This window comes from Orcinus orca, chromosome 1, assembly GCF_937001465.1.
Source record: "Orcinus orca chromosome 1, mOrcOrc1.1, whole genome shotgun sequence".
Classification (NCBI taxonomy): domain Eukaryota; kingdom Metazoa; phylum Chordata; class Mammalia; order Artiodactyla; family Delphinidae; genus Orcinus; species Orcinus orca.
Window position 1 is genome coordinate 28,196,163 of NC_064559.1, and position 26,865 is coordinate 28,223,027.

General features: G+C 35.4%; 1 protein-coding gene across 7 annotated transcripts in view; it reads right to left on the reverse strand.

The window, feature by feature from the left end:
* DENND1B (DENN domain containing 1B) overlaps window positions 1-26,865 on the reverse strand; it is a 259,477-nt gene that overhangs the window by 85,350 nt on the left and 147,262 nt on the right. For all 7 annotated transcript variants that reach the window (XM_033416652.2, XM_049708637.1, XM_033416648.2 and 4 more), the window contains 4 exons: window positions 26,196-26,296; window positions 20,286-20,331; window positions 15,432-15,533; window positions 3,722-3,847 (listed from right to left, as the gene is read on the reverse strand). In XM_033416652.2, coding sequence (XP_033272543.1) covers window positions 3,722-3,847; window positions 15,432-15,533; window positions 20,286-20,331; window positions 26,196-26,296 — 375 coding nt within the window. The remainder of the gene's footprint in view (window positions 1-3,721; window positions 3,848-15,431; window positions 15,534-20,285; window positions 20,332-26,195; window positions 26,297-26,865) is intronic.

Here is a 26,865-nt window from a genome sequence, read left to right on the forward strand (position 1 = left end):
TTAAGAGCAGGTACCACTTATTTGTCAATCATGCCAGTGTGTCATTCAGAGAGTGTAAATTAGGCACTAGGAGAAAAGTGAGAACATATTAAGCGTTGTCACTTAGACATTCTAAGTGCTTAATTTATAAAATAAGTTACTCTTTGGCAGTATTTGTCATGTGCATTTGAAAATGAATACTCAGATCATCCTGAGGGCTTTCCCTCACAACCCACAACCAACTGGTTCCCCAGTGCCACTGCAGAGGGTGCAGGGGGAAGAGGAAGAAGCAGTTTGAGTGGCGGCAGTCACCCCTCGTGGACAAAACCATGCATGGAAATATATGGCATGAGTAACAAATTACTTCACAAACTTACATGGACTCTATGAGACGCCTATACCATCTGCACCTTTTGAGAAAATTCTTAAGATTGTGTATTGTTTGTTCAGTCTTTACGTAAATGTATACGGAGTGTCTTCCATATATTTTCATTGAGAAGAAATGTAAGTTCAGAAAATTTATCTCAAGGAGTAGATGATATGAGGAAGGAGGCCTAATGGAACGAAACACTCCACGTTGAAGCAGGACCGGGACCGTGGGAAGGACAGATCCAGATGCAGCCCCACTCGTCACCAGCTGGGGAACCTTAGTGGAGGTTTTTAAACTCTATGAGCATCACTTTTCTTATCTTTAAAATGAAAGGGGTAATATTTTGAGGCTTGTAAAGGTTAAATGAAAGAGTTAATTCAAAGGGCCCATCAATGCCTGGCATCCAGTGGGCACTCAACAGTTATTATTTTAATAGCAATTAATAAACTATTAATGTCTGGGAAAATAATAATATAAGAACTACAATAAATAATATATTAAAAAGGGAAAAGAGGGCTTCTCTGGTGGTGCAGTGGTTGGGAGTCCGCCTGCTGATGCAGGGGACACGGGTTCGTGCCTCGGTCTGGGAGGATCCCACATGCCACGGAGCGGCTGGGCCCGTGAGCCATGGCCACTGAGCCTGCGCATCCGGAGCCTGTGCTCCGCAACCGGAGAGGCCACAGCAGTCAGAGGCCCGTGTACCGCAAAAAAAAAAAAAAAAAAAAAAAAACTAGCAGATTTTCAAGACCCTTGCAAATTGTCAGGCAGCACACCAAACTCTAAGGACCCTCAAACTTTGCACAGAAGTGGTAGATGTTTTAAAAAAAAAAAAAAAAGAGGGAAAAGAAATGTGTTAAGGAAAGTAAATATAATCAATTCACAGAAAGAAAGTGTCACTATAAACTACTGCTTCAAGGATCAGGAAAGAACTAGATGGCCATTAAAAGCTAGAAAGATAAAAGCACTGCCAGGAAGAAAGAACATTGTAAATAAGGGTTTGGAAGCCTGAGAAGCTTGGGACATTTAGAGCCTCAGGCAGAATTCTCTGAGTTGAGGTCAAAGTTCAGAAAAAATAAAGGAAGACACAGACCACCTGCCCATCACGAGGGCCTTGAACACCAGGCGAAGGCAGGGCCCTGAGACTCTGGTCCGTCACAGACCAATCAACAGGTTCAATTTTGTCAAACGTAAGGGAAATACTGGCTCAATTTTTGTGTGTGTATAAACAATCATGAAATTTCAAAAAGTAATACCTAATTAAAGAATTCATATCCATTAAAAGCTATTTTGTAATATTTTCCTTTCCAATTGTACTCCAGTAGCTGGAGGATACCACTAAAATACATTTATGATGAAAAGAGACAAAACCATGAAATAATTGTAACTTCTAAACTTGGCTCTTTTCTTTTTTTTTTTACATCAATCAGAAAATATATCAAAGATATATGCCTGCTATATAAATGTCCAAAAAAAGAGTCCATGGTTATTTGTAAAGATAATACCTAAAACAACAAATATTTTATATACAATAATTTTCCTTAAAAACTATTTATTTTGAAAATATATAGGAAAAAAATGTCCAAATACATTCAGTATACTTTAAAAATTGAGCTTTCATTCAAAGACTGAGTCAAAAGAAATGTGAAGGCATACAGAATGAAAATACCATCCCCCAACTCCCAGAAAGAACCAGCAGTAGAAAGGAAAGGAGAAAACATCAAACATAAAAAGGAAAAATGTAGATAAGTTAACAAATAAATTTATAAGCTGTGATCAATAAACAGGAAAGACGTTCTCTGACAAAATTATTTTCCCACAAATGCTGAGAATCTGGCTTTCACGATGTTTAAAAAACAAGTCAGTCATTGAAATCCTGTAACCCTACTATCTGCTCAATCAAGCTCAAAGAGGTAGAAAATCAAGCTACAAAAACTATAGTAAGTAATTAATGTTCAAGATGGAATATTTTAATAATTTTAACCGTCACCTAACAACACGGATAATTTAAATCATTTAAGAAAATTGTCTCTTCAATCTGCTTTCCTCAAATCTGAAGTCTTTTACAAATTTAAAAAGGAAAATGAAAAGAAAAATGTAGTTTATAGATTAAGTATTTAAATGCAGCAAACTAACTGTCTTTCAAACCCATTTTTCTGTTTCAATTGATGTTTACTAATTTTAACGACTATGCTCTACTGTAGTGTGGATGACTGGTTTCCAGTCTTGTAAAGAATGAGACCCTATCACTGTCAATAATTTTTGAAGACTCCCCCACGTGAGATACGTATACTCTGTACGGACTATGAGTTCTGTATAATGTTTTAAAATATACACACGTATTTCAAAAAGATCAGCATGCAAATTAGACCACATGCACTTTTCCAGAGACAGTAGCTGATCTGCCTAACTCAATAACTCCTCAGAGGTGCAAGAGCCACTGGGTGGGAACTACTAATTTAGAAGTCAGCTCGGAAAGCATATAACCCGTTCACATTTGTTTAGTGCTTCATGGTTTATGACAGGATTTACACACCAACCCTGAAAGGTAGACAGAGAAGGTATAAGAATTCTCACTTTACAAATAAGATGGAAGTCGAGTGAGACTAAAGAAATGGGTCGAGGTTACACAGCCTTAACAATGGTGAAGTATCCACTAGATAACAGGTCTTATTACTTATTATTAACTCAATACTTTTAATCCATTTATTCACCTGGTCATGAAAGGGCAGTGTAATCATTTTTGTAAAATCAGACTAACACGCTTAACCAATAATTCCGAGAGAAAAAGACATATTTTAATTTATACCTTTTTGGACCATCTAACAACTTGGGTTACAATTCTACATAATAATAATTTGGGGGTTATTAAAACAAGAAAGAAATGGCAAAGTGAGCTAGGATATGCTAAATAGATAAGCCCACTTAGAAAAGTGTTATGAATTAGGAAGACAATAAATTTCCAAATGTTGCAAAATGTTCAAGTTCTAATATTTTTAAACTTTCACATTATACTTGTCATTTCTAAACTCTGATCTAATAAACCCAACTGTCCGGTTGATTTCTTAGTAATCCTAACAAGATTGGGTCGTTACTCTAAGACTTAGTAGCACAACTCATTAATTAGTTACGAGTAAGAATTCCAATTTTAGAACAATAAACAAGGTGCTATGCAAGAGAATGTGGGAAATATTAACTCAGGGTTATTTACTAAAAGAACGAAAACCATAAAGTCAAGAAACTGGAGGTGGAACATCATGTGTTAAAGCACATTATTTTGTATTTTCAAAAACCTTTACGATACTTTTTCGGGTGGGATATTAAAATGTTTCCACACAAGAGCACATTAAAACAGTGATGAAATAAAACGCTTACAGGTTTGTATCTCAGTGCATCTCTGTAGGATCCAAACAAAGCAGCCTGCGCCCTCAGGAAGGCCCTAGCCACTCCGTCCCCCGTAGCTGTAGACTGCTTCTTCAGTTTATTTTTCAGGGCCGAGACCTGCGTGACAGAGAGGAACCGTTAAATTCACACCTCAGAGATTGGTACAGCGAGGCACGAGCCCAATGGGCAGGCGGACCGCAGCGTGTGCAGGTCAGCCGGAGCCTCATCCTCTGCCTGACGGCTTATCTTCTAAGTCAGGGAGCACCTGCTGGTCTGTTAATTGAAAGGAAAGCAGGGGCCCACAGTAATGAGCTAATGCAAATTGGTCTGTGCTCTCTTTTTTTCCCAAGGCCTCTTGACATAAATAAGCTTTAATTATTTTACAGTAAACTGCTTGTGAGCCACTTTTCTGCAGATTTTTAGCAATTACAACATGTGTCTACTTGTTTGGAGATGAAGCCGGTTGGGTAGCGTTCGACTGCTTGCTAGTTAATTTTATTTTTGGAAGCTTCGTTTGTATATATAAATAATTTTCCAGTCATTTGTCGAATAGTTTTCACCATTATTAGATAAAAAGAGGGGAGGGAAGTTAAGGTTACTGAGAACCTACCACAAGTGGGGAATTGTGTTGTGCTCGTTAGACACTGTCCCATCTGATCTTCAGAGTCTTCTACGAAAGGTACTCACGTTACCATTTATGAAGAAACAGGGGCTCAAACATGTGAATCGACTTGCCCTCAATATCTGGCTACTAAGTGGCAAAACTGAGATTTCAACCCAGTTCTGTCCAGTTTTCTCCACCACCACATGCAGGATTCGAGGTCAACGTTATTGCCTTATGAACCAGTAATCACATTAATAATGTTTTAAGATCAAAGAAAAATATATTATCTAGGAATTTGTGGAATTTTAAAAGGCACCTGCATTTGTTATAATTTTTCATACAGTTGCATCCTTTAATTTCAGGTTGTGTGTATTTTAGAGAATGCATGCTGTTTATGAACAGCCCTTACTTAGATGAGTATTTTCTAAGAGTAATCAACCTTCTGACGCTCACTCTTAGTTTTTAAAGGGGAGGTGATGTGATCTGTTCCTATGCATCCAATTCACTTGACCAATTCCTTTCACAGATAATAAAAACTACACTCTGCACACTTAAAAAATACCATTGATGCTCATATACATTACTTGTCAATGCTCTACATGCGAACGTGAAGTCACGTAGAAATTCTGTTTTCTTAAGAAAAAACTGATGGGACAAATTCTGGTTGGATTGTTCCCTTATCAGAGCACGTTCTTACCCTTACGATACTACCAGATAACAAAACAATGTCATTCCTCCTCTACATATATATGCAAGGAGGAATATTCTTATTTCTTTATACAAGCAGCCCTGACTACTCTTGTGGATGATGATTGTAATTGAAGTGTCAACCTAATTAACAACTAAACTTTGAATAATGCTAATGAGAAAGGAACACAGCATCAGAGGAAGGACCAGCTCTACAGGTGATAAACCTTCACAGTAGTGACATTTTCCAGTGTAAAGTCACAGTTACTGTGATCTGATCAAAGACAGAGACCCCCATTGGGTCCAATTATAACCACAGTTTTGAAAAAATTATTGAGTTATGATGTTCATAATCTATGCAGAAAGGCCTTTGCAGTATAGGTCTTTCCCCATAGCTGTGATCTTTTCAATTTATACCCAAGCTCCATAGATTCAGATAAAAGTTTAGACCCTAATTCATTTAGCCCACAAAGTGCATAAATTAGGATTCATTTAAGAAGAAGTTTTTATTATTAAAATCTAACCTCAATTAATGCATATTTTTAGGTAACCCACATATTCAAAAATAAATACAGCTGAAGGATGCAAAAACAAACCTCTGACTTAACGTCCTTTATTCTTAAGTCTGTAATAATGTTATTTTTTAGGTTTCAAATGCCTTTGAAAAAAAACCAATGGGGATGAAAATCAATACATGTATTTCATTATTGCCCTCTAAAAAGGCTTATGATGGAAAGAATAAGATTCTAGTCTTCCAAAGTATTATAAAAAGAAAATGATTGGGTTATTTTAATTTTTACTTTAGAAAACAAAAAAATTTTTTAAATGTCATGCCTTGTATCTTTGTAAAAGAAAATTCCTCAAGATGTATTTTTCTATAAAATCTGGAAGCGACAATTCAGTTCTCCACAAATTAAGAATCCTTAGGACAAGCATGACACATATGCTCCCAGAGACTGGAGGCAAGTCAAACCATCCCTCACCCTTTATTACCCCAAGTCCTTGATTACTTAATCAATGCGTAAGTTATCCAGGGTATTCATCACACTGCCTCAGGCCCTTCCTAACCAAATCATAACGAGGTAGCCTTCACTTCCAAAATTAGTCAGTGAGAGCTCCTGAACTTCCTCAAGAGCTCTATACAAAATAGGAAAGAAGAAAATACCTGTTCTAGAACTGTCCGAAACGGTAGCCACTAGACGCACAAGCACTTGAAATGTGAGTAGCCCAAATTAGCATTTGCTATTAGTGTAAAAAAAAAAATACACTGGATTTTGAAGACTTAAAAAGAGCAAAATACCTCATTAATAATTTTATTGATTACATGATGAAACAGTATTTTGAATATACTGGATTAAATAAAATACATTATTAAAATTAATTTCACCTATTCCTTTTTACCATGATTACCAGAAACATTTTAATTGCATATGTGGCTCATATTATATTTCTATTGGACGGTGCTATTCTATATGAGCACACTATATAATTTCAAACAGACATGTGAGACTAGCAAGAAATATGGTTAAGTTTTTCCTTTGCCTATTTCTACATTATTTCAACCTTTACAAACAGCATATAAGGAGTTCTTCCTTGACCTACTCTAGGTGGGCTTCGACTGCCAGTAGGTCTGAGGTGGTTCCTGTTTTTCAGAGACCAGAAGGGCAGCTGAGTTAAGCGTTTCTGTGTGCACCAATGAGCGCTCAAAAACAGCCTGTAAAAATGAAAGCGTTTTTTAATAGTCAGCTTCAGCTATTAGGATATTACTCTACCATAAAATGATTGTGTCAGCCTTGCTATTTTCCTGTCCTTTAGACCACTGGAGTAAATTATCACCAGTTACCACTACGCTTTGCAGAGCTAAATAGCTTTTAGCAGTTTTTATCTATAAATAAGGTGATATATCTTCTGCACTTATTTAAAATACTTGGTCTGGGAAATAGCATTTTCTGCTTTAATTTCCAAACTTCTAAGTTTAGTTATGAAATAAATGTACATCTTTCCATGAGATCCTAAAGTTTATACTCACATATAACTGAATTCAGAAAAGCATTTGGAACCTTGGTCACATGGCTATTATCACAAAATCCTATCATGGGATCTTGAAAAAGTATCAATTGTTTTCTCTTTTTATTCTTAACAAAGTAAGCTTCAATCTCCGATGGCTAAAGATGACTTGAAAACTGACATTTTATTTTATTATGACATTTTTTAGTCTGTATATAAATTATTTTTGAAGTCTAATTAGGTATCATACTAGACCTCCCCTGCAAAAAAAAAAAAAGTTAAACAGTGAAAAAAACTTCAGAATAAACGTCATTTCACTGCTCTTATCAAATGTTCAAATTCCTTTCATACAACGAGAATCCAGGCTTCTAAAGCAGCCATCACAGGAGGAATTATAACCTGGGTTTGAGCCCAGTGGGAGTTCACTGCAACATGAATAATATTACCACCAATTCTCCACTTTTACCCTCTTAGCACTAAGTGACCATGGATAAAAGAAGGGAATTACATGAGTAAACACAGCAAACAGGTATAAATAGAAGAGTGCAAGCCACGTGCACATGGGCTGAGTAATGAAGCAATTATGCCAACCGGGGGTTAGGAAGGGAGGTGACATAAAAGAGCTGAGTTTTTCAGAGAAGTGACAGAAATTTTCTCTTGACTTTTAGATGTGTCTTCTCAGGAAAAATAAATCAATCGCTGTAACCCATAAATTTTAATTTTACTTTTTAGGATCACAAAGAGAAACATAAGGGTAAAGAACAGAAGATAAAAATAAATGTTCAGGAATAACATTAGGATAAAACCTACATGACCAGAAACATCTCTGTGATGTCTTTAAGTATCCTTTTTCCTAACTAAGCTGCACTCTAGAAACTACGGACATTCAGAAAAGTTAATGCTTCAAATAATTATTTGCTTTAGGAAAAAGTTACAAGGTTAAAGTCTTTTATTCTTCCATGAAACATGTTATGGTCATTGTATGCATCAGATATTAAATCCCTACACTTCTTTAATCCTTCTAATGTTCAGTTTTTTAAGCAATAAAATTAACGCTTCCTTCTTAACATAATTTTCTAACATGCTTCTATCTAAGAATTAAAACAGTAACCTTTAACATTTATTAAATGAAAAACATATGATACACTCCCAGAGGGTATCATGACATTGTTTCTCTGAATGCTTAAATTACCTTTCGAAGCCTAAAATACCATGTCATCTACAACTATTCTCCCTTCAGAGGCATCTTAAAATGATCACAACCCAAACTGCTCTTACTCTACCTCAAGTCCAATGTCAGTGTCACTTCCGTGCATCCAGGTGTCTTGCAGGTCCCTCTCAACGCTGCACCCTTTCTCATCTTCCATAAGCAGTAATCACTGAGCCCCAGCTGTTTGACCTCTGATGTAGATTTCAAATCTGTCCGCTTTTCTCCAACTCCCTGCCACTATCCAGTTCAAGCGCCTCCCATCTCTCACCTAGACCACTGCAAATGGTCTCTGAACTGCTTCATTTCTGCTTCGTTACCCCAGTGATCTTCAGGACCTAGAACCCAAGATGATATTTTTAGAAGTCAAAGTGGATCTCACTATTATTCCTCTGCTACAAATCTCCAGTGAATTCCCAGTAAAGTCTGGAGGTCCTGAACAAGAAGCACAGACCTTCCACTCATTTTAAGATGCCTCTGAAGGGAAAACAGTTGTAGATGATGCTCTCACTCCTACCTGTCTCTACCACCTCATCTGTGTAACCTCTTCTTTTGTTCCTCTAAGCGCAGCTATACAGGACTTCCTTCCATTCCCTGAATCTGCCAACAGCAGAGCCTTTGTATATGCTATTCCTCAACCTTCCACCTTACTCATACTCATTGTTCAGGCCAGGTCTGCACTCAGGTGTTTTGACATGTTGAGCTGAACCTCCAAAGGCAGATCTCAGTTTGGAGGCGGGTAAGAGTGGCCTCTCAGCTTGGCTACCATTATTTTCATTTGGGCTCGCTTATGGCAGAGACAGCTGTCAGCCTACCAACAGCCACTCTCCCTCTCTTTGGTAACAGAAATCTTAAGTTTTGAACGGTGCTTGGTTAACCCAGCTGGGCAAACCCAGCTATTTCCCAGGATCACCATGACCTGGTGTGGCCCTGTGGTTGGGTTCAGCTAATAATGGAATGTGAGTTCCAGGACCACAGCTTCTACGTCTTCCTGTCCACTACGCTCCCAGCACAATACAGGCATACAGTAGGTGCTCAATCAGTATCTGCTGAACGAATGAACAAATTAACCTGTCCAAGGCATGCTGCTACACTAACTTCTCTAGTTAACTGGATCAGAATATCTGTGATGGTGCCCGGGAACAAAATTCATTGAGAAGTCCACCAAGTCATCATATCAGCAAGATTTGGAAACCACTATGATGACAGTGCTCACAACATCACACACACAAAAAGTCTCTCAAATATGGAGAAGAACTTAAAAAACAAGGAACAAATTTTTAAATTATTTTAAAGCCAAAACATATATATACATACATACACACATACTGGCCATAAGAAGACAGAGAAGCACATTATTAAGATGATAGTGGAGGAAAAAAGACATCAGGAGAGGGGCTTCCCTGGTGGCGTAGTGGTTAAGAATCCGCCTGCCAATGCAGGGGACATGGGTTCGAGCCCTGGTCCAGGAAGATCCCACATGCCGCGGAGCAACCAAGCCAGTGCGCCACAACCACCGAGCCTGTGCTCTAGAGCCCGTGCTCCGCAACAAGAGAAGCCACCACAATGAGAAGCTCGCGCACCGCAATGAAGAGCAGCCCCCGCTTGCCGCAAGTAGAGAAAGCCCGCGTGCAGCAACGAAGACCCAACGCAGCCAAAAATAAATTTAGAATAAGACATTAGGAGAAGAGCTGGCTAATTTAGATGGAAATGAAAGGCCAGGAGAAAGCCAAGGAAATTCATGAGCACTGAAAATCACCAGAAGTAGCAAACTCTAAATCAACTTTAAAATGGCAAACATACAGAGACATGCAGGGAGGAACCGCGCAGGGCTGGGTCCTGCAGAGGGAGGCACAGATTCTCTCACGCAGCCAAGAGAAAAACAACAAAGACCTTTTAAATGTTGAGGGCCCAATTAATTAAGATTTTGAGCTTTTAATTTCTGTTTTGTTATGCTTTGGTATTTAAAGTTTATATTAAAAAATACACACCAAGAAAACAGTAGGAAAAAATAGCAGGATCTATTCATAGTTTACTTACAAACAAAAAGCCTTTTCGTAAACAATCTCATCTCTGAAAGTAACTATTTAGAAGAAGGGTGAATCCCCGTGACAGCCAAAGTCGAGTGCAGGAGCACGGTGACTGCCATCACAACCTGCTCTCCTTCTCCAGAGACAGGAAACACACAGTTGCACGCAGAGCCACAAAGATAGATATTAAACCGGCTTCCAGGTTTCTCCCTTTCATTACTATGAAAGTCAGATGAAAATACCCTTACAAACACTACTCTCAGGGGCAAACTGAAAGCAGGATTTGTCTCCTGGAGACTACTCTATTAAACAAAAAAGTGTCCTCTCAATTACTCCAGAACCAGAGTGAAATTGTAACATAGTTGTAAACCTGGACACTCTACCAGTTTGCTGGGGACTTCATTCACTGCTAAACAAGATAAGGATTACAGCATGGCTGTGGCAAACCTGGAACTAATAAAATATTCTCTGGGGCCTTTTTTTTTCTCTTTCTAACATATATTATGACAATTTAACATACTAAACCTTCGTGTTAGATTAGAGGAAATATCCAATGAATTAAATATATTTATTGACTTATTTGTATGGTTGTAAGAGTTAAATTTGTTTACATACTTTAATTTTTTAAGCTGATTTTAAAAACTCTCTGAAAAAGCCAGTTCTTTTCCAAACTTATTCCCAAACTAATTAACTCACTTGAATACAGATATATGAAAATTTTAATTTAAAGTCAGAGTTGGGTTTGTTTTCTCTAGTTCTTTAGGCTTGTAATGATTTTTAGTTAATCGGAGCAATTTGTGTCTTTCCTTTTCATGTAATGGTAAAACCATTAACCTAGTCCTTGGTGTGATACTTGAAAGCCTCAGTATAAGACGCACAGTATTTTATTTTTATTTATTTATTTATTTATTTTTGCGGTACATGGGCCTCTCACTGCTGTGGCCTCTCCCGTTGCGGAGCACAGGCTCCGGACGCGCAGGCTCAGAGGCCATGGCTCACGGGCCCAGCCGCTCCGCAGCATGTGGGATCTTCCCGGACCCAGGCACGAACCCGTGTCCCCTGCATCGGCAGGCGGACTCTCAACCACTGCGCCACCAGGGAAGCCCAAGACGCACAGTATTTTAAATGACTCTATTTTATAATAAGGTCTTTTCAATGTTTGAATAATTAAATATGCTTTATACTAAATGTTGCTGTCCTGTAACATACTGTGGCCTACCGTGAATGGTACAATAACTCTTCAGCGTACATACTGTATTTTCTACACAGGCTCATAATAGAAAATAGACAATCGTTTTCCAATAGCATTACATATAGCATGAAAATGAGTTTTTAAAACAGTGTTGACAATCCTAATTTAAATCAAATAGGTCATAATGATACTTCTTTAACAAGATTAGAATGGAGAGTAAGCTTCTATATCAAATTTTAAGAGTTACTCATTGCACTGTGTATCACGTTTATACAAGACAGACCATGCTCTAGTGCCTGGGGCGTAAGTCAGAGGATCAACTGCTATGAACTAAAGCTCTAGACATACCATTAACAGCATACTTTCTGTGGCTTTACCCTCTTATCTAACATAGGGGTGTAAGTATATTGACCTGTCTCAGAGTATATTATTTTTTACAGTCTAATAAGTTAAAATTATTTAAAAACAGTTAAGCAGTACAGGTCAAAATTTGTTTTCCTAGTAATGAATATTCTAATGCATGTAACTTTTTCAGACGTCAATTCTAACCTGCTTTCTTCTATAAGAGTTAGTTTATAATTGTTTTAACTTAATATTCACATAAAGACAGATTTCCTGTATCTCATTATAACTTTACTTAGCTTAATTTTCCCACTAGTGAGGCATTCTATTTATTTTTGAAATAGTAACAATTTCCAAATTACTTTTTAAAATGTTAATGATGATAAAAATTTAAATGAGCACTAATACCTTAGAAATACAACATTTTACATTATTATGTAATTGAAACTAAATTTGTGTATATATTTGCAATGAAGGGGGTCTCAATAATGCATTTTCTTAAATTAAAATGAACCCATTTGAGATTTCAAATGTTCTATTTAATACAACTGGCTCTTTCTGCCCCCACTTAAAAACATACGACAATAACACTAATTGCAATCGATACTGTTACATAGCCCTAAAATTTACTTTTTTATTTCAAAACACTCAAACTACATATGTTTGAAGGTACCTATAACTTGGCATAGCCACTAAAAAAAATAAAACTCACAATGTATTCGTAGACAAAAACTACAACAGTATATTTTAATGCTTTTAAAAGTTATTCCATGTAATAATCAATATCGTTAAAATCACTCCCAATAAAATTTGTTTTTTTTCTTTTAATGATCCAGATCTAAAGTGAAATGATGAAATCGAAAAACAACTGTTCTTGTCAGAAGACAGGAAGAGAGTTTTTTCCCCTTCCCTTAAGGAAAACAAAGGATTCCTGAAAGCTTTGGCCTGATTTATTTTTCCAATTTTAAATACCTTAAGAGTAGCGGAACTGCTACTGGCATGGTAGTATTTCTAACAGTCAATAAATCTAAAATATTATGTGTGAATATTGGAATGAAGCCATTAAGAAGATTACAGCATGCAACACAGCAGAGGGTCCACAGGAAAAAAGAACTAGTAATTCAGGACAACTGTGACCACTGACCTTGGAACAGCCAAGACCACTGGTCAAGCTGACACGATAATAAAGTGCACATGCACAGAAAGCCATCTAGCCTGTAAGCATAATTTTAATGTTTTGGTGAATGATTTTAAAATGTCCCCATTTAAATATCAGTTAATTTATTAAGTTATCAAACAATACCAACTGTAATATTTTTCAGGCTTCAAGTATATTTTATTAATTCAAGTCACAGAAAAATTCAGTATGATCATTTGTGATTTTTAACACGTCTCATTTAAAACATTTACAATTATAGCAAGTATGATGTGATACTTTATTGTATTTCCTACTATAAGAGATAGCTTTGGAAAACTGATGAAAAAGCTAAATTTATTAGAGCTGGGTTAAACAAACAATAACATGAAACACTTTTAGAAAATGACTCTAACTTTAAAACATCTCATACTTTCTGTAGATAGTCCTAGCTCCACCTCAGGACTATTTCAGTTTATTCATTCTTCAAATTTGTCTAAGTCTGCACTCCTTAATTCCGAGCATATATTTAGTTATATCTACATTACCTTGCAGAGTTCCTTTTTATGAATATTTTTTTACTATTTCAGTTATGTTCAGTTAACTGTTGCTTATAAATAAACAATGAGATGGTCCCTCTTGTCATTTTATATATTTAGGCTTTTACATTTCATGAATATTGTTTAACTTCCTCACATATTTAAATAAATGTTTCAATATCAAACTAATTCTACTAGGAGAGTAGAGGTTCCCAATTTAAAAAGAATCACTCATCAAAAAATTACTATTAAAGATTGTTTTTCTCAAAGAAATAATCAGCTATCACTGGGGCTGACTATAAAAATTTTAATATAACACAAAAAAGCTGATTTCTTTTTCTTCCTCTTTCTTATCCTTCCTCATTTAAAAAAAAGAAAAAACAATCCTTTCTTCTTAGGGAATTAATGGTAGGAACTACATGCACATAAGGAAAACATTCTTAAAAGCTGGGACTTTATTTTCATAATTATGTCCCTATCCAGTGAAGAATACTTTGATGGATTTCTAAATGAACAACTCCAATCCTTTCTAGCAGCTTCTGCAAAATCTTTATAATGAGGCAATCGAGTTATAATGAGCTAAAAAGATAATATAATTCTTCACTGGCCTGGGTTTGGATTTGTTCATACATAGCATAAATTTTACTACAGTTAGATAAAGTAGTTCGATTTAATTTGCTTCAAGGTCAGCAAGTATTTTAGGTTATTTATGGGCATAAATAATCTGAGTTTGACTTTAAAGTCACATTTTCCCTATCACTAGCCATAAAAGCAATCAAGGCTAGTATTACTGTATTTTCTGAGTTTGAGATTTTTTTTTATTCTTTTTTATTTTCAAGCTCCCTAACAGTGATTTCAAAGTACTTGCAGTATTACAGAAAAAAAAAATATTTTAAAGGTTTTTTATTCCCGAATTTTAATATAGCTGAATAAACAATGGTTTTTTTTTTTAAAGGGGAGTTATTTTAACTTAGAACTATGTTATAAAGATATTTTAAAATAGCCATTAGAATATATACAGAAACAGTACAATCTGCATTTTTACCCTGTTCTGAGGAATAGGAAGGCCAGAAAATTGACTTTGGAGACTATTTAACACAAAGTACAGAATATATCCTATTATAAGCTGCAGACCCACACATGCACACACACACAAACCTCTGCAAGATCAAAGACCAGAAGAGAGACGGCACTTAATTTATCAGCCTTTACAGACAAAAGACAGTTTTCGTCATTTCAAAAGGATCAGATGTCTTTTATGACAAACTGGGTTTGCAGTTTAATTTACAAATAGAATTCTAAGTAAGCAGTCTTTGCTCTGCCAGAGCAAATGACAAACAGTGTAGGTTTTCATTCTTGCAGCCCTCAGCAGGATAGAAAGGATTAAAATAAAACTGAAATAATTTAGAGAAAACAAATAAATGTTTCAGAAAGTTGGGGGAGATCAAAGCCAGAATTTTCTGACCCCAACTGTACAAGCATTTCTTATTATATTGACCAGTGCCATCAGATCATTAATTAAAAGGAAAAGCGCTGGCAGGTGGCAGGGAAGCAAAAGCCGATAATTGGCCCCCTTCTTCTTCTTGCCTTCAAAAACTCTCTCATTCTTTTGCAAGACATGCCACTAGGCAGACAGAAATGCCTACTTTGTAATATAATGATTAAGATGAGATGAAGAGACTTATGTTTAAAGAAACTCTGCCTAATGAATGCATCTAGCTTTTTAATTACGATCCTACTTTTACAATAAGGAATATGATATTGCATCTGACATCTCCTCAACTGCCAAAAGGTAAAAATACGAAAGACAGACTCTGCTTTGACTCCTCTCACACCACATGCTCATATTCAGCCCTTCTATTTCAGACAGAAAAATGGGAAAGTAACTCTTGCTGATTCAAGGGTCCAGCAGAAAACATATATATGCTTGTTCACCACAAAATATCCTCCAGACTTACCACGTCACTCGGTAGGCTGCTCAAGTCATTAAATGGTGATTCTAAAGTGTTTGTGTCAACATTTAACATAACCACATCCTCCAATGATTTATTTTTCACTCTCTGTTTAAAAAACACAATTATAAACAAACATCTTAGTATATTGTCCTTCCAAAGTTATAATGAACTTAGATATGTAGAGAAAATTATCTTAATGCATTATCCTTAGGAAAAGAAAAAAGGAAAATTCTATGTTATAAAAGAATATAAACAATTTTGCCTTATGAGAAAGTCTGTCTAAACCATTCAAAAAGAAAGATTAAAAATGCTTAAAATAGCATGTTTACTCATCTAAATATATTAATAGTTTGGAGACACTGAATGTAATTTAACTACCAAAGAGATACTACAACAAATACAAAATAGGCATGGCTATATTAAACTGTAAAAATTTATATCCTTTAAATTTTACCAATTGAATTTCAATCCTATGATACAGGAACATGTGGCCCGTTCTATAGCTATTTTTAGCCTAAATCATACTGCAGGGTTAACACAAAACAATAAATATGACTACTAAGTAGTAAAGTAAGTTTTAAATTAATAAATATTTTCTCTATATCTTCATGTAAATTTGGTATAAGTTGATGATGACAAGTGAAATTGAGTAAGAAAAAATGACAGAGAGCAGTAATATGGAATTTACTGTTAGTAATGTTTATCCCATGACTTTAATATAAAGGATCAAATTTAATAGCCTATCAGATTAACTATTTGACTTGTCATATTTGTTTGAAAGCTTAGTCAAATGGTCAAATTATCTCAATATATGCATAAATGATAGTAAATTAGAATTTATTAAATTTTTATCCTTAAAGAAAGAAAATATTTATGGTTTATTTTTCTTATTTAAACTAATATGTCTACTTAAATCATATAATTCTATTAGTCTTATCTAGATGATAGCAAATAATATTATTTCCTAATGAAAATAAGTAAGGTGTGCATTAATGAAATATATCCATCAACCCAGAATTCCCTAATTGCATAGGTCAACTAGCAATTGATCAATTAATTTCAGTGCAGTAGTTTTAAAAGTGACATTGTAGAATAATAGCCATTTTTTCAGATTATTTAAATAGCTTAATATTAAATTGGCCAAGCCAATTTTTTAAGTTAGCCAAGACTGGAATTTCTGTGATCCACTTAGAATTTCAAATCTCTGCGTATCAGGTAGAATGTTAAATTTGCTAGGAAAATGGTAGTCTAGAGTAGGGAATTTTTATGTGTTAGGATAGCCACAATGTCTATGTGGAATATGCATTCTCAAGGGGGCATGTGATTCTAAAACTCTATCCTGTAAAAGACATTATAATTATTCTAAAGTAAGACTCAGAAAATGGCCATTTCTAAGAAAGTAACTTATAACATTGATACTATTGTCAAAACATTTATAAATAAACTCATTTCCTTTCCATGTGCATACATATACGTAAAAAAGGTTTACATATATAAATATGTGGTTATCTACAAATCAACTATAGCATAACTACAAAAATAACCTATGAACAAAAACTATATTTATATTAATGGCATTTGTATGCAAAAAGTATATCATAATTTTGATTTCCCTCTTCAATTCTAAGTTGCCCTTTTAACAGAAAATGTAAAGATAATCCAGAAACCTGATGTATTTTTCAGGGAATGAAATGAGTTCATCTAAATAGCATAGAGTAATGGTTATGTGACCCCAAAATGTTTGTAATGACGCTAACACTAAACTCTGAATAGCTGAGTCACTTTGCTGTGCACCTGAAACTATCACAACATTGTTAATCGGTTATACTTCAATATAAAATAAAAAGTTTTAAAAAAAAAATCTCGGAATAAAGGAAATTACCATTAGTATGAAATGTATACCTTTTTCAAAGTTTCTCTTAGTTTTAAGAAGTCTAATAATAGCTGAATATTAAAATTTGTTAACGGGAACACTCATTAAGAATGGAAAATGTATTCATTTCAATAAATCAACAGACTGGGCCTCCCTAAAACGAGAACAATTCTACAAAGGCAAAAAAGGGGGGAGAAGATAGCATGTAATTTAAATCTTTAAAAAAAAATTCTTATTAATGTATTTTCTCTGTTATTTCCCTCCAAATCAGGCTTTAGCCATTTTTTTCTAAACAGGAGTGGAAAGTCATATGGCATATAAAACAGCACCACTTTCTCTGTCCCATATTTTTACGTCTCATAAAATTCATCAACTTGTTTGGATGGGGAAAGAGTAAGAAAATGTGAGAAAACAATGTGCTTTTTCTTCAAAAATAAGAAAATGATATTAGGACACAGACAAAATCTTATTGAGAACAACAGCAGATGCTGAACTGGCGAGACTCCTGGCATCCTCCACACGCCATCCTCCTTCCAGGTGATGCCAGCACACCTGCACACTCTGCACACGGAGCAAGGGAAGGGACACGGTGGAAGCAGCCACACGATACTGTGAAACTGGGCCAACACTTTACCTAGAATCATTTGTGCATTAAAACAAATAATATAACCCTCACATCTGTAGCCTGTACTGACTTATTCCCAATCACAGGCCTTAGTTTGCTTTGACTTCATCCCTAAAGTCTAGTTTTCAGGGAGAACAAAATGCCCTTGTCCTTTATTTTAGAAGCAAATTTACTTTTTAAAAAGAGAGTTCTAGTCATCTTTTACTTATGATCGCATAAAAATAATTTTTAAAAAAGATTTAGAAAGACATTAATTTCATGTCTTTGAACAATTATGTTTAAAAGTCTTTGTAAAACTGATAAAAAGTGTTGAAACTGTCTTGACTGAGAGAAGAGAATATTTTGATTCTTCCTCCACAAAAAATTAGTTGTACTTGCAGCCAAACAAATGTGAAAGATTATTCAGTTCTGTCTCATATATAAAATATGTAAATATATATTTATATTTTAATTATAATACCATTTATATAAAATAAAAAAGATCAGAATTTTAGTGAAAATAATCTGTGTAATAATGTCATCATAAAAATAGAAACGTAGGATCTGTATCACCTGGTAAAAGATTAAGAAGAAAGTTACTAAATGGTACCCAACTGGTTGAAAAACATTCTTAAAGTTCCTATTATAGTTTCTCATTCACTATTAAACCAAATAAAACTGACTATTAAGACAGTTTGATAAGTCCAGAGTATAAAAGGTACAGAGATTTCAGCCGATCTAATCATGGCTTTACACAGTCTCATTTAATAAGAGCCAATTTAAAGTTAGAAAGGACTGCTTCTCCAAGACAATACTCTAAGGAGTAAAAAATTCTTAAATTTGCTCCTTTAAAAAAGGACTGATTTTCTCTACAGGTGTACAATAAACATGTGATAAACTGAATTGAATATTTAAAGCATGTACTCCTTTCTACAATATTTTGGAAAAGCTGAATCATTTGTTTTAAAAGTTGGTCTAGAATCATTATGTAAAAATAATAACAACAACATCAACAGGTACAATCAACCACTTTACATATTTTTCATCTGTATAAATAAATGTATTATAAAAATGACATATTCTATTAGGTACATTACATAAGAAGAGATACGTGCACTAACATCAAAATCAAATTTGATGACTTTTTTTGAAACCATACCAACCAACCATGGTTAGATTTTGCAAAAAGTCAAACTACTGATGAATAAAATTCCAGTCATATATTCCACACTCTACTAACAGATTAAATACCTATTTATTCATGTTTTATCTTATACAATTTGTCCTTTCAATGCAAGTACCTTGGGCTGTAAGAAGTTATTTTCTAAAAATTGACAAAATATAAAGTCATAATGTTACCCAACCCAGACTTCAAAATTAAAAAGGAATTAAACCTACTAAAAATTCATTAAAATGTATTCTTTATTAATGGTTAAAGCACGACTCTCTCCACAAAGGATGCTCAGGAATTTTAAAATAATCACCAGGCTCTTTCTTGATCAGCAAAGTGATGACTGATGGTATATACAATGACAACAACTAATCAGAAAACCAAATCTAACTCATTAAAGTTGCTTATTAGAAACTGGGTTAAAGTACAATATGAACAACCAGCAAGAAAAGAAATATATTTGAAAAAATCAGCCGGCATAATGATGCCATGCAACTGACCCAAGTCTTTTGTTTACTTTTTTAGAAGCTAATCTTACAAGAAGTCTTCTCTGGAAATCTCACTGATTTGAAGCTCAAGGTGTTTAAAGCTCAAGGTTTTTCACTACAGTGATAACAAGTGACAAAAGTCATTTTCGAATGACAGTGCAAAAAAAAAAAAAACAAACCAAACTACATTTTAAGTCCCAATAGGACTGAAATTAAAGTCTTACAAAGTTATATTCTAATTTAAAAGTTCATGATTAGTGTATTAAAACACATTTTGAAAAACACTGGTACACTGAATTATAGTGAAGTTTGCAAAATAAAAACTTTCCCTTTATGACACATAATTACATAAATTCTCACTTTCAAAATACAGAAATATTTCTTCTGAAAGACAAATAGATATAAAAGATCTCAAGTTCCATAAAGAAAGTGGTTCATCAAAGACTAAGGATTTTAGTATTTAAAACTTACCATATGACTTCAACCAAATTGAACCTACTTTCAATGGGTCTCGTACCACTGAAGATGGTCATTTTGCATACTAATTAAAATAAAGTTATTTTAATACTACCTTTTTGAAAATGATCATGTAAGTACACTCTAAATATGCAACTAGTCACTTCTTTGTACTATTCAATTGATATTCTTTCAAAACACACCTGTTTTAAATTAATTCATAAAAATAATAGTTATCACCATCTCACGTCTGAAAGATACTCACCTCTATAAGGCTGGAGTGTATTCCGATCAGGTATGGCATTGGGGCACTAAATTAAAAATATATATGTACGTGTTCATATAGCTCATTAAAACTGAAACAATAAGTAATTCAGAATGCTTTTAAAAAGAAATTTATTAAATGTATAGTTCTAACATAGTACATCATAGATATTTAAAATTATTCAGTATAGAAAACTCAAATATAATCTTAGAGGCCATTAATATATTCAAATTAAGGTTGATTTATATAAAATCACAAAATCATTTATAATTAAAAGTTATAATGTTTAAAAAACAAGAATATTAGGGTCTAGGCCGTAGTCTGAGATGAATCTTTTCTGTATACTTCCCATCAAATATATCCTAAATAATCATCAAATTTATTCACATTTCTTTGTACAGTTTTTTTATTCAGTTAGATTCTTATATGATTTTCTTAATATATATTCATTGTTTCACACCTACTATTTAGTCACCCAAATTTTTGAGTCAGTCACAATATATTTACTGAGACCTACTATGTGCCAGGCACGGTTTGGGAACTAGAGGTGCAAAGATAAATAATTTCCTCCCCCACTGTTACCATTCTATTTCTGTGCTATCTTTCCACTCATGTATCTTGTCTATTATTTAAACTCTGTACATTCTTATTTATCCCACTTTTAATTGTAGTAATAATATAATTTTAATAAATTTTAAAATATTCAGGTAAGTTTAAGAATTCTATTGATTAATTCAACACAACATGTGGAGCATACTCAGGTGCCAGTACCTGGCATAGGGGTTAGGGTACAATAATGAACAATATAGACAGAATATATTCCCTTCTGGAGCTTATACTCTGGCAGAGAATACAGACATTAAATAACTTTTGTAATATACAAATTAAGACTTACTAGCAATTTCAAAAATATTTCTCATGAAATATAGGGCGGAAATTATTCAACTTGACATTTCAAAATTAAAATGTTATTTAACAAGAAAACATGAAAATGAACAAGGTCTACAAATGTGATAGAAGATATGCAAATAAATAGCTATTTAAAAATAAAACATTTTTGGCATTTCTTTTATATACATCTTTGTGTTATATTTAATGCAAACCTTTTCTGTTAATGAAAACAGATAACCTTCTTTTTCAAAGAATTTGCATAATTTTCCAAACATCCCCGTCATTATTAGAACAGAGCTGTCCAAACTCCTGCATGTCCACTTTGCTACTGAGAATCAGTAACAGATAAAAGAGGCACCTTGGTAGATCCACAGTTTTCAAAGTAACCTTAAACAGTTCCTAATTTATTTAAGGATGGCTAGCCACTAACTTCTATATCCAGGATTCACAAAAAATAAAAACGGTTCAAGTTCTTCTTCCAATCCTTATTAGCCTGTTCCTTAAGTCATACTGTACTAGATTCTAATTCCCAGTTGTCTTTGTCTTCTACAGCTTTGTTCCTTCCTATTTTTTTCTATTTTTATGCAGCAGACCATCTGGAATTGATCTGATATTCTGGATATTTCATTTGACTGAAAGTTAAGAACTATTTATAGGCCTTGATATCCCTAGGATCTAACATATTTTCTGCCTTCAAAAGGAAACAGAAGGAATAAATGTGGACTCTTCCACTTTTGCTTAAATAAAAGGAGGCTAGTTGCTTCCCCAGTTCAAGTTCTCATCTCTGGAATTCCTTCTGTGACTCCATAGACGATATAAAATATGTGCCACTAACTCCTCTGGGCTCCCATGACTGGGTTCCGGCAACTTTCACAAAACAGGGTGGGCAACTCCCAAGATCTTAAATATGTCAAGCCTTCTCCACACCCAAAATAGTACAAATTTATTAAAGTTACTGTGCAATTTTCCAATTCACCCCAGGCTAGGTTACCCGACCAACAAGATTCATAATATAGAAAGATTCATAATATCTCAAACCTCAAAGCACGTTTTAATACAATGAGTGTTAATCAAAACACTTAAGACTTCTAAAAATTATTACATCCATTTTACATACGTTGAAGGTACACTGAGTGGATCAGATTTCAAACAATCAGAGCCAAAAGTAATAACTACCAACTGAAGTCCTACGAAATACACTAAGGTAACACTTTTAAAACTTCATGAAAGCTAGTCACCTCTTGAAACATAAACAATAAATTTACAGAAACTGTTAAACTAGAATAAAAATCCAATAAAGAATTCCTATGCAGAACTTAATAATAAAGTAAACCAAAACTTTTTCTATGGGATCACTGGGTATCTCTACGTGTTTTTACTTCATTAATTTCTACAAAATCTAAAATATAAACATGTTAGACTGCAAACATTATCAACTAGAGCATACTTTCCTAAAATAAACATGATGTTTTTTCAGAATATAGATTTAACTGAATAGTTATTTCATTGTCATGAAAATTGGATTGTATACATCCTAATATTAAGTCAGCCAAGTCTCATGAAAAGTAATTTTGCTACCCTAGCTGAAATCTCCTAATGAGACAGAGTGTTAATAAGTCAGGAAGAGTTCCTTGGCAACACAGATGTTTTATCAGCTATGTGCAAAACTATCCTAGATCTTTCTGTCAATGGAATTATTTTGCAAAGATAAGATACAGAAGGCTCTATTATGACTGCTGCTTCTTTTCGGTAGCAACTAATCTTTGCTGAAAAATAATTACTATGTAATAGCTTTTTTTCTTTTTAGGTTTTCTCATGGAGGCCACCCATGGGGTAGGCTGTAACAGCAGTATATTAACTTAGGGTAGTCTAAACAACATAATTTTCCATTTATGTTTTTAAAACACTATTCTCTTAGGAGCTACATCTTCTCCTTTCATAGAATGAAGAATCAGATAGATAGCCTAAATAAAAAGGTGACAACCATTCTCGAACAAATAAATGATTATACTTTTACTGGTACTGGAATCATACTACCTCCGAGGTGTTTAAGGGCTCAGAAGGTTAAGCGTGTCTGGCAACATTACTTTAGACTTGCTATATTAAAGTACTTTCCCTTTGTTGTTTTGTTTTGCTTTGTTTTTACAGTATCAATACCTAACATGAGATCCACCCTCTTAGCAAATTTTTAGGTCTACAATAGAGTATTGGTTAAGTAAAGGCACAATGTTAAACAGATCTCTAAAACTTAATCATCTTGAATAACTGAAACTTTATACCTGTTAAATAGAAACTCCCCATTTCCCCCTTATACTGGTAGATTAAGGGGAAAACAAAGATGGCGTCACTTCTTCCCAGTAGCCTTCCCTACCCTAGCAGATAGGTGGGCACTTCCTCCTAGGTGTTCTGCTCAGCGTTCTTTTATACGCCTCAGACCTAAACCCTAGAGCATCACAGTATTCCTCTGTGCTCATCATGTGCGCGTGTGTACATGTGCACAAACGTGGGAATTTCTTCCTATCTGGGGATCCGAGAGGGCAGGAGCTACGTCTTACTCATTACATTACATACTCGCAGCCTGGCAAACACATGTTTACTAAACGTCTGGCGTACAAATGGATGAATGAATGAGCCGGCAAATTAGCAAGCCTTCCTCAGCCGACCAAGATGCGCTATTCATCCACGGTCACAAGATGGCATCGTGGCCCTCCAAGTCTGTGCCACACCAGAGACACACTTCCAGGAGTCAGGACTGCCTCAGGACTGGGAAAGTCCAATCACCTTGAAGAGCTGGCAAAATACACATCTACCCCATCACATCTTCCTGGTGCTATTTTTGGAGTGGAATATAACATTTTCTTTAAAAAAACCCCATGAGATCGAAGGGATAATCTCTAATATTTTTCTCCCTTTTGCATATAGGATCATTTGCAAAGATGTAAAGGGAAGAAAAACACTTTCCCTAGGGAACAGTTTAGTCCATGGAATTTTCTGACAATGAAAGAGAGCTGGAGTCATAGACAGCTATTTTCGGGGAAAAAAAAAGTATATGATACTGCCCACTTCCTATGTCAGAAGCTGAGCCTATCACTGTGACCTTAAGGTTCAGGAACTCTCAGATAACTCCTTGTTTGACTATCACTGCTCTACTCTCTGGGCCAGGGAAGTGCCTGGCATGGCGGCTGTTAGAACTTGTCCTAAAGTGGCTATTTCAGAGGTTAGAAACTAGTAAGACTGAAACAAGCTTCCTTCATCACAGTGGAAGCAGCAGAAAAAGGACTTGATGGCAGGGTTAGAAAGTATCAGGAAGACATATCTGTAAAGAGGTAGCAATAGTTTCTAAATAACAATATTTTAGAAAGTCCTAAGTGTGTAATCATTACAGAGAACTGAACTTAAAGGGATGTTACCTCCTAAGATTTCAGAACATTTTTATAGAAAAATTTAAATGGCATTAACATTACATATGATAAAATATAATTCTAAACCTCACAAAGTGTTGGTTCTTGAACCACTACTTTAATATAGATTTTAAAGAATCATACATCAATATATTTTCAAATACTTTTGTCAATATTATTTAAAATAAGTTTTAATTACTGAATACTATGTGGAAAGATCTACTACTACACATGTCGACATGAAAGAATTGAGGTTCCTGCTTTCAAGGATGCTAATCTATTCTAGGTATACTGGTCAGAGAAGAACACTCTAAAGTAAATACCAAGAGAGCTATTTCTAGATCCAGCTTTACTTGCAGATTCGTGTGTGTGGTGCTTCACAGTGTAATTAAACCACACACTTACAGTCTCCTGCCCCACTGTTTCTCCCTCCCAGCACCCAAAGTGCAGAATGGCAGTGGGAGGTCACTGGAAACCTGCTGCCCAGCATTATCAATACTATTACCCTGCTGTGGAAACACACAATTCACTGGTATAATCAATATGTGGCCAAAGGTACGTACTCTCGTTAAAAATCATTTGTCCTGAAGAAGGCTAGTCTTGAAAACGTCAATGTTATGAACTTAGATCATTTTAACCCTTAAACACTTTAAGTGATCTGCTTTTCATGAAATCAGAAAGTTAAATAAATAACTACTTTGATTCTAAAAGATCTTTGTTTTTTAATAACATTAGTTGTGATATAAATGAACACATTATGGTCAAAATCAGTTCCTTCTTTCTGTGTGTGTGTGTGTGTGTGTGTACGTGCGCGCGCACATGCATGGTTTAGAGTAAAAATGTCATCTGGTTTCTTAAGAACTGAGCTACGCCTGCAGAAGATGATTACCCTACAGCCCCGAGGAAGATCCCAAGGCTGCTGTTTGGGAGTCTAATTCTTCCCTAACCTCCAGGAGAAGGGGACAGTTGAAATCAGACTGGGTGAGATCACTGGCAGCTGTGTCTGTGATGCCAAGAAACTTTCCAGAATTGCCCCCGACACTTGTCAACACTGATTTTCACAGTGGCTCAAGGCTGAGGCTTCGATAACCAGGAACTCAGGGAACCCCTGCATTAGAGGCAACCCCTCTGCTGGTATCTGGTACTGGATGTGCTACTGAGGGAAGAGGCGTGCGGGAAAGCGTGTCCTGAGGGGAGGTCACGAGCGTGTGCTCCGAGAGAGGCAACCTGGTGTCTGAAAGACTCTGCGGACAAATGCTGGCATCTGGGATGTGGTGCTCTCACTGACACTACAACTTCTGTAAAATGCTCCTAACCACCGCGAAGACCGGATCGGCTTCTATTTATGCATTTAGTTATCTAGATGATTATAGAGGAAACTCACAACATCTAAAGAACTTCATGTTTGCCAAGTATAAATTTTTGCTACCTTTGGAGAGAACTACTCTTCCCTTCATAAAACCACCTTTTAATACTTGTTACTCATCTCCACGTCACGTTTCAGGGATCTCATTCATGTATATACACACATGTACTCCAAGCTCACTGGATCTACACATGAATCGCTCTTTCTAACCCTAACACCTGGGCTGCCAGGGGTCCGGCAGAGCCAGCTTACCAGCAGTAGTCCAGCAGATGAGGAGGGAGCGCTGGGATGTAGATGTGCTGCCAGTACATCGGGTAGAGCAGGGCGACCGATCCATGGAGACAGGCGGTTAACTAGAATTTGTGAAAGGAAAACAGCAGTAAGCGGCCGCTGACCTTCCAAACAGAGAGACATGTTCAAGTTATCAAAGACTGAAGACACTCACAAAACAATTTACTTAACGACCTGAATCACATTATCTTGACCAATTCTGCCTGCAAAAAGCCTCATGTTTCAGAAGGCCCTCTGAAAAACACATAAGCAGCAAAGTAGCTTCTTGGGCATCTTATGTGGACGGTTATAACTTCCTGAAAATATAGTGTTTGGGGGCAAAACTTAGAACATATAAAAGGAAACCTGAAAAATTAGGCGAGCATCTTAGAAGGAACCATAGGAAATTACAGTGTGTGCCGCCCAGGTTGCACTCACTCAGATTAATACACCACAATGCAATATGGGAAGGAGGAGAGGCTGAAAGCTCCTGGGGGATATCATTAGGGCAAATTGCCAAAGAATGAAACATGAGCCAGTCAGGAGAGTCTGGAAGCTGCAGTATCACCAGGGGACTCAACGTTCGACAGTTGGAGCTTCAGCAACGTGTGAACCGCGGGTGACGGTATCAGGAGACTCTGCTCACTGACAC